At 45.3% G+C, this 16,382-nt stretch overlaps 1 protein-coding gene across 2 annotated transcripts in view; it reads right to left on the minus strand.

Annotated features, from left to right (window-relative positions):
- CCNK (cyclin K) overlaps window positions 1–16,382 on the minus strand; it is a 75,871-nt gene that overhangs the window by 4,093 nt on the left and 55,396 nt on the right. For both annotated transcript variants that reach the window (XM_033950696.1, XM_033950695.1), the window contains one exon: window positions 7,774–7,804. In XM_033950696.1, coding sequence (XP_033806587.1) covers window positions 7,774–7,804 — 31 coding nt within the window. The remainder of the gene's footprint in view (window positions 1–7,773; window positions 7,805–16,382) is intronic.

The raw sequence follows: 16,382 nt of genomic DNA on the forward strand, positions 1-16,382 counted from the left end.
TGGCATGATATTGTTCTAACTTCTTTGTTGACAGATCCCAATTAAACTAAACTAAACCTTAGATAGCGCTCAATTACATATTCAGGCAGACCAATAAGGTGGTTAGGGCTGTAACTGCTACGTGTAGATTAGATCATGTTCTGAAAACGTGGCGAGGTAATCGTTTCTCTATAGCTAACCCATTTGTTTTAGTCCAAGATTTTTTTATGTGATGTGCTGTTTTTAAAACAGGTCATATGGTCTGCTCTTATTTTTCTGTTTTAGGCTCCACCCCTTCCTCCTGAAATCAACTTTATTATTTTTTAAATGGTCCTTCTTCTATCTGATTCTACATCAGCAACTTTTTTTTTCCCAATAGAAAAAAATGTAGTTTGTACATTAATACAATTCACCTAATTAAATGGTTGTATAAAGTTATTCTCTCTCTCCTCTCATTAGGGTAATATAGAAACATGATGGCAAATAAAGGCCAAATGGCCCATCCAGTCTGCCCATCCGCAGTAACCATTATCTCTTCCTCTCTCTAAGAGATCCCACGTGCCTATCCCAGGCCCTTTTGAATTCAGACACAGTCTCTGTCTTCACCACCTCTTCCGGGAGACTGTTTCACGCATCTACCACCCTTTCTGTAAAAAAGTATTTCCTCAGATTGCTCCAGAGCCTATCACCTCTTAACTTCATCCTATGCCCCTCTCATTCCAGAGCTTCCTTTCAACTGAAAGAGACTCGACTCGTGCACATTTACATCATGTAGATATTTAAATGTCTCTCAGATCAAAAAGAGTAGGTAGAGTAAAACCCAAATGATTCCAGAAAATGTCACGCACCAGCAGTGGGCTACCTCTCTAAGATCCAACATTGAAATTCAAAAACAGGTGGTGAAAAAAACCTCAAAAACGTTTTAAATATGCAGCAATCATTGATGATTCACAGCTGACATTCTTTTCTTATCATAGGCAAAAAAACTCACACCCACAGCACAATGTAAAAAGATCTGAAAGGGAAAACCTCACTACTGTGCACAGTAAATATTAAAAAAAAACTTTTTATGAATAAATACATGAAATATAAAGTTCTAAATGCAACATTGCTGAACAAGAAAGCAAAATATTTAGCTCTGGCACCAGAGGACAGAACTGAAGGAACTCCACCAGTATGAATTACTACGTCTTCTTTTTTCAATGGCAGGCAAAAACTCCCACAGCATACAGTCAAGTCCAATCAAGTCCACAGCTTAGCCAAAGCCTCCAACAATCACTTGTTTCACCAACAGATTTGGTTTCTTCAGGGATTCTCAAAAAGCTTCCAACAGCCACAGTACTTTCCTTTAGAAGTTCACCAAACAGCTTTCACAGCCAAAAAATTAAACACCAGCTTTAAATGTCTCTATCATATCTCCCCCTCTACCACCTTTCCTCCAAAGTATACATTTTGAGATCTTTAAGTCTGTCCCCATAAGCCTTATGACGAAGACCACACACCATTTTAGTAGCCTTCCTCTGGACCGACTCCATCCTTTTCACATCTTTTTGAAGGTGCAGCCTCCAGAATTGTACACAATATTCTAAATGAGGTCTAACCAGAGTCTTATACTGGGATATAAATACACCTTTTACCTACTAGCCATACCTCTCTCTCCCTATGTACCCTAGCATCTGTCTAGCTTTTGCTGTCACCTTTTCAACCTGTTTGGCCACTTTAAGATCATCACATACTATCACACCCAAATCTCGCTCTTCTGTCATGCACCTGTTTCCTTGGATTTTTGCAGACCAAATGCATGACCTTGCATTTCTTGGAATTAGATTTTAGCTGTCAAATTTCAGACCATTCTTCAAATTTTGCCAGGTCTTTCTTCACGTTATTCACCCCATCTTTATTGCAGATTTTGGTATCATCCACAAAGAGGCAAATCTTACCCAACAACCCTTCAGCAATATCGTTTATAAAAATATTAAAAAGAACAGGCCCAAGAACAGAACCTTGAGGCACACCACTGGCAACATCCCTTTCATCAGAGCGATCTCCATTGATCACTACCCTCTGTCGCCTTCCACTCAACCAGTTCTTGACCCATCCCGATGGCACTCAGTTTTTTTATTAGACGTCTGTGTGGAACACTGTCAAAGGCTTTGCTAAAATCTAAATACACCACATCTAGCGTACATCCTTTATCCAATTCTCTGGTCACCCAATCAAATAAATTGATCAGATTTGTCCGACAAGACCTACACCTTTAGTGAGTCCATGTTACCTCTGGTCCTGTAATTCACAGGATTCCAGAAACTTCACCATTCTCCATTTTAAAAACATTTCCATTAATTTGCTTACCACAGAAGTTAGACTTACCGGCCTGTAATTCCCTACTTCTTCCTTACTTCCACTTTTATTTAAGTCCATAACTGCCATATTATTTCTCTTCTGGTGCAGACTCTGGCTTACCTCTACCTCCAGAACTGAACACAGATTCTAAGTGAGGTCTCACTACTAAGTTGTATCTCCTTATCTCTGCCGATTATACCCTTTCCTATACAGTCCAGCAGCCCTCTGGCTCTAATAACTGCCACGTTTCACAGTTTTACTACCCTGAGCTTAGACACTGGCAGTCCTAGTGTACTCTCCACTGCTTTTTGGTATTGACAAAGGCAGCCGTAGAAGGGGAAACTTATCAGGGCAGTAGGCTATAAAAGATAAACTAGGATAAGAAGTGCATCCTCTGTTTACTTTTTTGTACGTGTAAGGCTTAGAGGCCTGAATTAGACAACAGCAGGAAAACTGTGCCTCCTGAAATTTCAGGTGTGCTGCAAAACGCTGGGGAGAAGGAGAGGCACATCCTGTAGGCAATCAGCTGGCGCCAGTGCCTCTCCTTACGTCTTCCCTACCGGCACCCCCCATTGGTAGCTCAGGGCCAGTCTGAAGAGCCGTCACATTATGCACTTCTGGGATGCCTCGAGCCACGGCCACTACATTTAGTGTGCTGTGGCTTGACAAAGTTTGCTGGACACTGAATTAGATGATACTCTCTCTGAATGCAGTTCACCCGATATACCAGGGGACAGAATATGGGTAGCTTTCAACATGGTCACAACAGAATTAAGACCTCTAGTGAAGAGACTCAAGAACAAAATGCCAACTAACCTATATCCATTTCACCTATATCGAGATATACCAAATGAATTACTGAGTTGGCTAGTTCAAATGCTTAATTCTACATTAAGGCAAAGATGGTTCTTAGAGGAATTTGGAGAAATCCTACTTACACCCATCCCAGACTTAGAGCCGTCCAAACCTGCAAGCATACCATTCATGACAAAGCTGATAAGAGTTTCTAAGGGAAAACAAGCTACAAAGTGATAAAGGATCAATTCTTCTCCGATTATTGGTCTCTACAATGTGATGTACCACAAGGATCCCCTATTTCACTACTATTATGCAACATCTTTACGACTATACTGAATTAGTTCTCAGTCTCAGGAAATGGCTATTTTCATATGCAGATGTTTTCCTATTACATAGAAACATAGAAATAGACGGCAGATAAGGGCCCACGGCCCATCTAGTCTGCCCACCTTAATGTCCCTCCCCTACCTTTGCCCTGTGAATAGATCCCATGTGCCGATCCCATTTGGCCTTAAAATCAGGCACGCTGCTGGCCTCAATCACCTGTAGTGGAAGACTATTCCAGCGATCAACCACTCTTTCAGTGAAAAAGAATTTCCTGGTGTCACCTCGTAGTTTCCCGCCCCTGATTTTCAACGGATGCCCTCTTGTTGTCGTGGGACCCTTGAAAAAGAAGATATCTTCCTCCGCCTCGATGCGGCCCGTAAGATACTTGAACGTCTCGATCATGTCCCCCCTCTCTCTGCGCTCCTCAAGCGAGTATAGCTGTAATTTGTCAAGCCGTTTTTCATATGGTAGATCCTTGAGTCCCGAGACCATCCGGGTGGCCATTCTTTGCACCGACTCCAGTCTCAGCACATCCTTGCGATATTGCGGCCTCCAGAATTGCACACAGTATTCCAGGTGGGGCCTCACCATGGATCTATACAATGGCATAATGACTTCCGCCTTACGACTGATGAAACCCCTTCGTATGCAGCCCATGATTTGTCTTGCCTTGGACGAAGCCTGCTCCACTTGATTGGCAGACTTCATGTCCTCACTGACTATTACCCCCAAGTCTCGTTCTGCTACCGTTTTTGCTAGGATCTCGCCATTAAGGGTATAAGACTTGCATGGATTCTGGCTGCCCAGGTGCATAATTAATCCCGGTAAGTCTGAACCAAGCAAATATGACACTCGCACTGTCCAGAGCAATAACTAAAGTACAGGAATGGGTGTCGAGATACCATCTGATGCTAAATATGGCCAAAACCAAACTATTATGGTTTGGATGATATTCACACCTGATACCAACTTCCATTCACCTGACAACAGGCACTAGATTCAACATTCAGAAAACCTTAAAAGTACTGGAGTCACATTAGACTGCTCACTAAACTTTGAAGCTCATGTGAACAATCTAGTCCAGAAATCCTTCCTTACCTTACAAAAGCTAAGAAGGGTAAGACCCTATTTCATTCAGTGACACTTCAGAATACTAGTGCAATCAACATTATCATCTATACTGGACTACTGCAATGCACTATTTTAAGATAAAACAAATAAAAAGACTCCAATTGACACAAAACACTGCTGCAAAACATATTACAAATCAAGATTTGACCATGCCACACCACTACACTGATTACCAAAAGAAAACCAAACAAGAAGTCAAAATATGCTGCTTAGCATTCAAAATGCTAAATTGTGATGCTTTTAATAACTTCTCAAGATTCATAGAACTATTAGGTTGATCTGTTGATCAATGTAACTCAAACTACCTGACCCTATCATTCCCAACTCTGGAATATCTAAAATACAAAACATATCACAGCAAATCTTCCAAATTACCAACTAACAAAAGTGTGAAACTCATTTCCCATGGAAATATGCAGAAACCACCGTATATACACTTTCGCAAAGACCTAAAAACACATTTTTAAGGACTCCCTAGAAAGAGCTTAAAGAAACGCCCGTTACATTAACAGGTGCTAGAATATATGTCTGTCTTTCTTCCTTTCTTTCTGTCTCCCTCCCGCTGTCTGTATTTCTTTCTATCTGTCTCTCTCCCCCCACTTCCCTGTGCATCAGCTGCATTCCCTCCCCCTCTATTTCCCTGTGCAGCAGCATTTCCCTCCCCCCACCCCACTTCCCTGTGCACAATAAAAATATTGAACCACCACCAAAAAAACCCCACCAAAAATCTGTCACAAATTGTATACTGCTTTGGTTTAAAGCGGTGTATAAGTTTGTAAACCAAATAAATAAATTGTAAGGTAATACATACTCCTAAATACCTAACTTGAGAAACTTTGCCTTCTTATCTGGAAACCTTCCTCCTCCCTCACCCGAGGTAGGCTTTTTAGTTCTTCTGCTACTGTTTTCCTGAAACTTTATCAGTACAACCTGATCGCTTTGGGGATACCAAAAGTACAGTGGGTAAGCAGGAAAATGAAAGATTTCACTTCTCCATTCTTATAACTGTGATGTGACCTAATAATCATCCAGGTAAGACAGAGCCCGCCCCTTGTCACGCAGGGGCAGCGCGTTCGTGTACCCTTCGGCGCATGCTCGGCAGGATGAGAAGCCGGGGCTGAAACCAGGTTAGAGGGTGCTTGGGAAGCTGTTTTGCGGCTAGTGGGTGTGAGGAAAGGCTGGGATAGCGAGCAATGCCTGATGTTCTGTCGCAGACCGTTACAATTGGGGCCTCGGGAGCCATGACTCCCTTAGTTCTTTGCCGGAGGTATTTTTAAATTTAAAGCTGCCGCGGCGACTCCTCACAATCCCCGCTGCGACTCCTCACAATCCCCGCTGCACGACGCAGGTGCGGTTCGTGAGAGGAGCCGCCGCGGCTACTTTGAACTTAAAAATAACTTTGGCCAGAATATTACCTTGGGGTCTACGAGTGTGGTGCCGTTTTTCCTCCCAAGCTAATAGAACCCTAAGTGCGCATGCGCACTCCTGCCTGCCACGGACATACAGATCACAGAACACGCAGATAGGAGTGCACATGCACGATTAGCGTTTTATTATAGTAGATGTATAAACCACTATGTAACATGTTTAATCTGATACACAAATCTATGTAGTATTGTGCTGCTTGTAACCTACCTAGAACTATTGATTTATGAGGATTTGGCGGGATATAAGAATTAACAATCTCTGAACGTGCAGCTTTTTCTTGGCAGACTGCCTCTGTTCCCTGGTTATAGCTTTTGAGTGAGCTTCTGAAGTTAAGAAACATTCTTATATCTCAACAAAAATACAATGGCTAATTTATGGTATTATGTTTAATGTAGTTAAGATAAGATTAAAAATAAAAAAAGACAAAACAACAAATTGTCGGCACCAAAAAAGGTCCCCCACGCTCCTAAGAATATCCAATGTGGTGCTCCTGACCCAATAACCTCCCCTCCTTCCAACACCCATAGACATCAGCAGCATCCATAAATCTCTCTCCCTCCAGCTTCTAGAGCATTGCAGCAGCCACCAATCATCCTCCCTACCTGAAGCACCAGAGCCGGTCCTGACAACTCCCTCTCTCCCCCCTTCATTCCCACCCGCTCCCAAAGCAGTAGAGCCGGTCTTAACCTCCTCCCTTCCTCTGTTCCCAAAGCAGCTGGTCCTGACAACCCTCCTCCCTCCCTCACCCAATGATGTAGCGGCAGCTGGCAAACAGGAGGAAGTGCCAGTACCAACAGGCAGCTTCTGGCCAGCCCCAGCAGGGTCTTTCCTCTGTCGCATCAGAAGTGACAGGTGAGGAGGCAAGAAGGAAGGAGTGGATTGTCAGCACTAGCTGCTGCTTCAGAAAAGGGAGGGAAAGAGTGGGGGGGGGGAAGAGAAAGTGATCAAGAAAGAAGGGCAGATGATGCTGAACCTACAAGTGGGGGTGGAGGGATGATATAGTGAGGTGGGAAGGGAGACAACTATTTTTACATTAACTCTCAAATAACCAGAAACTATAGTTATCCGGCATCCACCAATCCTCAAGGGTGCCGGATAACTAATATTCTACTGTATGTTTATTTTTATATTAAAATTAGAAGTAGCTAGCTTATTACACTGAATGTACAGTACAAAATTAGCACTGAATTAAACAGCATAATTTTAATAAATTATTATTACACAAGGCTGTAAATCTTTCAAACACTTTTATATAAATGTGTAATGGCATTATCTCCTATAACCTATTACAATATTTGCTAGTCTAGCCTCGATTTGCACATTCAGGCATCATCCTTAATTCAACTGCATAGACCGACTTGTAGGAATCAAGACTCTCTAAACCAGTGGTCTCAAACTCGCAGCCCGCCAAGTACTATTTTGAGGCCCTCAGTATGTCTATCATAACCACAAAAGTAAAATAAAACAGTTTCTTGATCATATGTCTTTAGTTATAAATGACAATATTATTATTAAGACTTAGCCAAAAGGAAAGATTTATAAACTATAAAGAGTTTTACCTCATGCAAAATTGTCAGTTCTTTAATAACACATGAACTATTTTTTCAGAGGCCCTCCAAGTACCTACAAATCCAAAATGTGGCCCTGCAAACGGTTTGAGTTTGAGACCACTGCTCTAAACCAGTCACAGACAAGATCACTGCTATACGAACCAAGATGAAAAATCAGGACACCTCTTTCACAGAAATAAAACAGAAAATTACTTACCAACAACTTTTTCTTCTTTAGGAGAAACTGCCTAGAATGGAAATCATAATACAAGTTAGCTCTAGAACAAGTGTGGGAATAAAAAAAGAAAAAAAAAAAAAGAGAATGGGTACATAATGGGCAAAGAGGAATCGTTATACATATATAAAGGTAAATAAGAAGCCTGAACTGCCCCAGCTGACCATATTAAGGCATATTTTTTGTTATAGCAAGCATGCCAATTTTAAAGATGTAGCTGTTCAGCCGTATGCATAGTGCCAAGGTTTGAAACACTAAATTGAACTGGAGGATGAGCTGATGGTCTCAAATGAGAAACTAGTGTTGACAAAGCCAGCGGAGTGTCACACCTAGTCTGCTTTGGCATTGACGTGTTTGAGGGTACAGAATGAAGCAAATCCATTTAAGTTCTGCAGAAAAAGTTGCTGGTCTCAAGCAGTAGAGAGGATAAACAAAAACTGCAACATATATTGCTCCAGGAGAGCTGAGAAAAGCAACTTGGAGAACAAAGGCCATTGTGGTCATTTCAATTTGAGACAACCAAAAAAAAAAAAAAAGAGGGATAGCTGTGACTCAAGAAACAGCAAACAAAACAAGTCACAAGTGAAGAGAAGATTAGGTTCTTACCTTGATAATCTTCTTTCTGGAGAAATGGGTTATGTATTCCCACCTGTGGGAGTTCGTGTAGAAGGGAGTTAAATTTTCTTCAGCTCGTCACCTTCTGTTCTGGGTTGCACAACAGCTCCTCCTCAGATAGTAAGTACCAAAGCACTATGAGGAGAAATAAAAAAGGAGGGATATGGGGATTCTTCCTGACCCAGTCAATTCTGTTCTGCTCTTTAAATAGTGTTGAGAATCAATCAACTTCAATATAGAACAGTGTACAAACATGGTACAATACATGCGAGACAAAAATACTACGGTGGAACTAAAACCAACTACCTGAGCGCAACCAGCACTAACACTTATAAGAGTACCTCTGATGCAGAGAATGACAGTGACAATCTGTCATTGTTGCCGCGGGAACCCATTCCATGTCATTCTTTAGTGTCTATCTCAATCTCAATCCTTCTAAACCAGCATTGTTCAGTGCAAGGCTTGAGGGTCAATGATTGTGCCCATTCATACTCCGATTCTTCCCTCTCTCCTTAAAGAATGACATGGAGATGGTTTCCCGCAGTTATCTGCGGGTCGGTGACAAATTCTGTCACTGTGTCATTCTCTATGTTCTGGAATCTTCATGACTGTACAATTGAGAAGTTACAACACTCTTCAAATACTTCCGACAGGCAGAAATCCAAACTTCTGTATACATATACAGTGGTGCCTCGCATAACGGACGCCTCGCACAGCGAACGCTGCGCACAACGAACTTTATGTCTTGATTCGTACAACGAACTTCGTTTCACACAACGAAGTCGCCCGAGCTGCATCCTTCCGCGCAGGCACTGCGCTTAACTGCCCTCTCTCCGCCTGGCTCCCTCTTGCCCCCCCCCCCGACTCCCCGACACGATCGGGGCAAGAGGGAGCCCAAGCCCTCTTGCCCCCCCGACTCCCCGACACGATCGGGGCAAGAGGGAGCTCAAGCCCTCTTGCCCCCCCGACTCCCCGACACGATCGGGGCAAGAGGGAGCCCAAGCCCTCTTGCCCCCCCGACTCCCCGACACGATCGGGGCAAGAGGGAGCTCAAGCCCTCTTGCCCCCCCCGACTCCCCGACACGATCGGGGCAAGAGGGAGCCCAAGCCCTCTTGCCCCCCCGACTCCCCGACACGATCGGGCCAGGAGGGAGCCCAAGTCCTCCTGGCCACGGCGACCCCCTAACCCCACCCTGCACTACATTACGGGCAGGAGGGATCCCAGGCCCTCCTGCCCTCGACGCAACCCCCCCCCCCCCCCAACGACCGCCCCCCCCCCAAGAACCTCCGACCGCCCCCCAGCCGACCCGCGACCCCCCTGGCCGACCCCCACGACACCCCCAACCCCCTTCCCCGTACCTTTCTGTAGTTGGCCGGACAGACGGGAGCCAAACCCGCCTGTCCGGCAGGCAGCCAACGACGGAATGAGGCCGGATTGGCCCATCCGTCCCAAAGCTCCGCCTACTGGTGGGGCCTAAGGCGCCTGGGCCAATCAGAATAGGCCCGGGAGCCTTAGGTCCCTCCTGGGGGCGGGGCCTGAGGCACATGGGCCCAACCCGACCATGTGCCTCAGGCCCTGCCCCCAGGAGGGACCTAAGGCTCCCGGGCCTATTCTGATTGGCCCAGGCGCCTTAGGCCCCACCAGTAGGCGGAGCTTTGGGACGGATGGGCCAATCCGGCCTCATTCCGTCGTTGGCTGCCTGCCGGACAGGCGGGTTTGGCTCCCGTCTGTCCGGCCAACTACAGAAAGGTAAGGGGAAGGGGGTTGGGGGTGTCGTGGGGGTCGGCCAGGGGGGTCGCGGGTCGGCTGGGGGGGCGGTCGGAGGTTCTTGGGGGGGGGGGCGGTCGTGGGGGGGAGGGGGGGTTTGCGTCGAGGGCAGGAGGGCCTGGGATCCCTCCTGCCCGTAATGTAGTGCAGGGTGGGGTTAGGGGGTCGCCGTGGCCAGGAGGACTTGGGCTCCCTCCTGGCCCGATATTGTCGGGGAGTTGGGGAATCGGCGGGGCAAGAGGGCTTGGGCTCCCTCTTGCCCCGATCGTGGCGGGGAGTCGGGGGGGCAAGAGGGCTTGGGCTCCCTCTTGCCCCGATCGTGTCGGGGAGTCGGGGGGCAAGAGGGCTTGGGCTCCCTCTTGCCCCGATTGTGTCGGGGAGTCGGGGGGGGGGCAAGAGGGCTTGGGCTCCCTCTTGCCCCGATCGTGTCGGGGAGTCGGGGGGGCAAGAGGGCTTGGGCTCCCTCTTGCCCCGATCGTGTCGGGGAGTCGGGGGGCAAGAGGGCTTGGGCTCCCTCTTGCCCCGATCGTGTCGGGGAGTCGGGGGGGCAAGAGGGCTTGAGCTCCCTCTTGCCCCGATCGTGTCGGGGGTGCCAGGGACCACACGGAGTCACCCACCGTACCACCCGATTCGGGTAAGCGCAGGTATCGGTGGGTGGCTTATTTGCGGGGGGGTGCCTTATTTTACATTTTTTTCTAAAAAGGGGGGGGGCTGTCTTATTTGATGGCCCTGCCTTATCATCGGGGAAACACGGTAGAAAAAAAAAAAAATGAACAGTTAAGTCCCAGTTTTTGCCGCTGAGACTCTGCCCTCTCTCACTGTAAAATTAGACTCTACTTAGTCTGTCTTTAAATTTAAAAAATGTGTGTTGTTTTAAAAAACAATTATGTTTTTAGATGTATCTAAATAAAAATAATAACCAAAAATTTATCTTTTTTTATGTCATCTTAGCATATTTTATGCTGCAGAACGAATTATTTTTTTTTACATGTATTCCTATGGGAAAACGCGTTTCACATAACGAACGTTTCACATAACAAACTTGCTCCTGGAACCAATTAAGTTCGTTGTGTGAGGCACCACTGTACCTGTCTGAGACAGAAAGCAGGCTAAATGGAAATCTGACAGAGCGGGCCGTCAAAACTCCTGTACCCTTCTACCACAAAAGTAAGAACCTAATCTTTCCTTCACATCTACCCTTTCCAATCCACTCAGCATTTTATAGACATCTATCGTATCACCCCTGAACCATCTCTTCTCCAAGTTGAAGAGCCCTAGCCACTTCAGCCTTTCCTCACAGGGACATCTCCCCATCCTTTTATTCATCTTTATCATCCTTCTCTGTACCTTTTCTAATTCCACTATATATCTTTTTTGAGATACAGTGACGGTGAATCGCACAGTATTTGCAATGCTGCTGTACCATAGAGCAATACAAGGGCATAATAATATTTTTAGCTTTGTTTTCCATTTGTTTCCTGATAATTCCTAACATTCTATCTGCTTTCTTAGCCGTTGTTGCACATTGAGCTGAGGGTTTCAACATATCCTCAACGACACCTAGATCCTTTTCTTGGTCAGTGACTCCTAACAAGGACCCCTGCATCACATAGCTTTAGCTTTGGACACACATCTGTCTGAGACAGAAAGCAGATAAATTCCAGACTGATGGGGCAAGGGTGTCAGGGCTCCTATACCCTTATATCAGAAAGAAGATTTATCGAGATAAGTACCTAATCTTCCTTTCTGGTGCAAAGGGTATAGGAGTCCTGACAGAAGGTGACCTACCAAAGCAGTCTCCCGAGTCTAGTGCTGAACAGATGAGTCTGCCCTTAAAACTGAGGACCCAAAAGCTATATCCACTCTGCAAAACTTTGTAAAGATATAGAGAATGGACCACAGATGCCCTACAAAGCTCAGGTGGGATTGCCTGAGTCTCGCCCATGAAGAAGCCACCTCTCTAGTGGAGTGTGCTCTCAAGGAAATTGGCGGCTGGTTCCCACAGTCAGTGTACGTTGATATCGCCATACAAATCCCTCTGGAAACAGTCACCTTAGAGACTGATTTACTCAGCCTAGCAGCATTGGTGAGAACAAAAAGATAATCCGAGTGATGAAAATCATTGGTCATTTCGAGATAATCAAGAATTCTCTGCACATCCAGCAATTCCAACACTTACTGCCTCTTTTACAAAGCCGCACTAGCGGCTGACGCACGGCAACAGCCCCGAAGCCCTTTAAATCTCTATGGGCTTCGGGGCCGCTAGCACGACTTTGTAAAAGAGGCCGTTTGTCTCTCCTGTTGGAACCCATGGAATGGAACACGGTGTGGTCAAGCATAGGTTTGATAGTGAGGAACAAGCCCATAACTGTCCTGCTCACATCAGACCAAGTGGATTTTGGAGTTGGTACTTAATAGGAGTATGAGTTCCAAAAACACCTTCTGGACTAAGTGCATTTATCTACTATAATAAAATGCTAAGCGCGCATGTGCACTCTTACCGCCGTGTTCCCTGATCCCTAGTTCTGTGGTCGTCAGAGTGCGCATGCGCGCTTACCACTCATCTCTCTCTCGCAGCGGGCTTGCCGGCTCTGGAACACTTGCAATTACCTAACAAAGTTCATTTTTTAGCTCAAAGCCGCCGCCGCAGCTCCTCTCTCGAACCACACCAGCTTCGGAGAAGACTTCCGACTCAGGCGGGGATCAAGAGAGGAGCCGTGGCGTCGGCTTTGAACTAAAAAATACAATTCACAAAAAAACTAAGTTCGTCTTCGTCGGTGTCGTCTTTGCCCCACCCCCACCCCCCTCCCCAGCACACCCGAACCCCGTTCAGCTTCCCATCCGACCCTCCCACCGCGGTCTGACCCTCCCATCCGACCCTCCCTTTCCGCAGTCTGGCCGGTTCCCTTAGGGGTGTCCAATGTCGGTCCTCGAGGGCCGCAATCCAGTCGGGTTTTCAGGATTTCCCCAATGAATATGCATGAGATCTATTAGCATACAATGAAAGCAGTGCATGCAAATAGACCTCATGTATATTCATTGGGGAAATCCTGAAAATCCGACTGGACTGCGGCCCTCGAGGACCGACATTGGACACCCCTGCCTTAGCCCCTTCGCCACCCCTCCCCCTTCCCACGGTCCCGACAAACCTCCCAACTCCAGCAGCGGCCGCAGCACTGTAAACACGCTGCTTCGCGGCCTTCTACTGCCCTGATTTGCTCTGTCCATCTCTGATGATGTCATCAAGGACACGGCAGAGCAAATCAGGGCAGTAGAAGGCCGCGAAGCAGCGTGTTTACAGTGCTGCGGCCGCTGCTGGAGTTGGGAGGTTTGTCGGGACCGCGGGAAGGGGGAGGGGCGGCAAGGGACTAAGGGTGCCCGCCAGACCGCGGTGGGGACGGTGCGCAGCAGCTTCAACAGCTGGCGTTTGAGCGGTGGTGGCAGTTTCGCTCAGAAGAATGGCTGGAGGGTATCGTGCCGGTGCTGCAGGTGTCTCATGCAGGTAAAAATTTTCAAAAGAGGGGGAGAGCGAAAGGGGGCTGCTTTGGGGGAGAAGGAAATGGGACTGCTTTGGGGGAGGGGTGTGCTGGGAGGAAGACAGCTTTGCTTGGGGGGGAAGACAGAAGGGGGGCCACGGAGAGATAGTCAGGGAGCAACTGGAGGAGGAGAGGGAAAGGGGGCTGCTTTGGGGGAGGGGTGTGCTTGGAGGCAGACAGCTTTGCTTGGGGGAGGGGAGACAGTCAGGGAGGAATTGGAGGGGAGAGGGAAAGGGGGCTGCTTTCTAGCACCCGTTAATCTAACGGCTTAAACACTAGTTGAGACTTATTTCTCTTTCAAACAGCTCAAAATAACTTCACAAGAACAAATATAGGTTCTTCTCCAATATTATATCTACTATATTATAGATCTTATGTTGGAGAAGATTCTATATTTGTTCTTGTAAAGTTATTTTGAAGAATGAGGAACTAAGACAGCAGACGGAAGCGGTTAGAAACAATTTCTTGAGTGAAATTCACAGTTATTATCTGCTTTCTTGCAGATCACAATGCCCCATTCAAAGAGGAAAGGTTTGGCGAGAGCCTCAATATTGCCGGCTAATCTCCTCCATTCCAAATCAACCGACGATTGAGCAGTTGTTTGAGCGTTAGCCTATGACCGGCCCACGGCAAGAATCCCGGCGTGCAGAACCCGCTATGGAGATGAGCGGGGGCGCACTCGCTTCATTGGAAAGCGTCATCTCTCTATTGTCTCCGATGATATCCATGCCTCTCTGTCCAACTGAGGCACGGAACGTCGAATCAAGCCCCGGATGTGATGAGGAGGAAACTCTGGAGCCTGATGCTGATAGACTCTCACCCAGAGGAAGACTGCTGGCTGGGAAGAATGCTGAGCAGGAGGGGGAGTCAGCGGTAAAGCCGGCTGTCATAATGGAGATACTTTTGGAGGCCATCAAGGGATTGGATTCGAAGGTGGCGAACACAGCAAAAGATATGGAGGTACTGGTTTCTAAAGTTGATGCATTTGCTCTAAATATAGAAAACGTATGGCAAGAGTGAGTAGAAAAATTCAATTAGAAACAGTGACTTTGAAGGATTCCATATCTTCAGTTATAAAAGACCAGAACTTTCTTCAAAGGAAAATTGAGCAAATAGAAAATTTCAACAGACCCTTAAATCTTAAGGTTTTGAACTGTCCAAAAATAACAGCAATGTCCCCAATATATATTTTAAAGAAATTTCTTCTTAAGAATTTAAATTTCCCATTAGAAGCTATCCCGTCAATAAATAAAGCGTATTTTCTTCTGGTTATTAAACCTAAAAAGAGTGGGAAAGATAATGCTATAATGATTCCAGATAACTCTGAGGAAAAACAGTTACAAGACTTTTCTTGGAAGACTCTCTATCAGAGGTTAAAGAACAAAGTACACTCTTAGTCAACTTTATCTGTTATAAGAATATACTTCAAAAAGGGAATGACTCCCTTTTGTGGACAAAGAATATGGCTTTATCCAGATGTGACGAAATCTATTCAGGAGAAACGTTGAGAATTTTTGGCAATGAGAGAAGAAACAGAGGTTTAGGGGCTACTTTCTTGATCGCATATCCTTGCAAATGTGTAGTAAAATATATGAGATTAAAATATATTTTCTTCCTCCCCGAACATATAAGATCTTTTTTGGACCTTAAAAAGTTAACTACCGGCTCAGGATGAGAGAAGTTTATAGCCTAGTGATAATGCCGTTTAAGCCTTTTCTTGTATTGGTTATTGAAAAATGTCTCCTTTAATTTTTAATTCCTCCTCCTTTGAATATAGTGGTCTAAGGAAGAGACCAGATTTAATTGTTTGGAGGTTTGGTTTTTTTTTTTCTTATTTTGTATTCATTACTTCCACATTTCCTTACTGAAATGGCTCTGTATTTCTAGAACGAGTAACAAACTTGTAATAATTTAATAAATGAATTTAAAAAAAAAAAATAAGTTATTTTAAACTGTTTGGAAGAGAAATATATGTCTCAATAAATACACTTAGTCCAGAAGGTGTTTTTGGAACTCATACATTTTACGGCAGACTAGCTCCAGTTCAATTTAAAGTCCAAATACTGGTCTGGTTCAAAAAACACTCTTCTTTTTTGTTTCCACTCTCCCACCCTCCGGCAGGCTTTGGTCTGGACTACTCCAGCTAGGCCAGACAAGAAAACTTCCTCAAAGCAAGGCAAATTAACATCTTCATTTAGCCCTATGCTCTTCTTTATTTTTTCATTTTTATTTTACAGTTTATGCAGCCAAGACCTGATAATCACCAATGAGCTTTTATTATAAGGCCATACTCTATAGCATGGGATCCCTCAATGATTAGTTGTAATGATCCCACTCTAAATCCCATTCAGGCTTTAATATTTCAGAACACTCTGCAATGTTATATTTACTACAGCAGGCTGGATCTTCGACATTTCTCTTTACTTGCTCATAAACGCTTTTCCTGCCTTGCATTCTCATACTTCTATAAGGTTATTAAACCAGTCCTTTTACTCATTCATTGAGAAACTGATTTGGGTTTTGTGTCTTTGTTACATAAGCAGCTTCTACATTTGCTAGCAGAACACAGCTTTTATATTGTCAGGTCACTCACCAAAACAATGCCCTTTGAGTCCTTTAAAAAAACTCTTAGCTCCCGCCTTCAGGAACACAGGTTAAACTAAACTAAAACT

Source organism: Geotrypetes seraphini, chromosome 7 (assembly GCF_902459505.1).
Source record: "Geotrypetes seraphini chromosome 7, aGeoSer1.1, whole genome shotgun sequence".
In the NCBI taxonomy this organism is placed as follows: domain Eukaryota; kingdom Metazoa; phylum Chordata; class Amphibia; order Gymnophiona; family Dermophiidae; genus Geotrypetes; species Geotrypetes seraphini.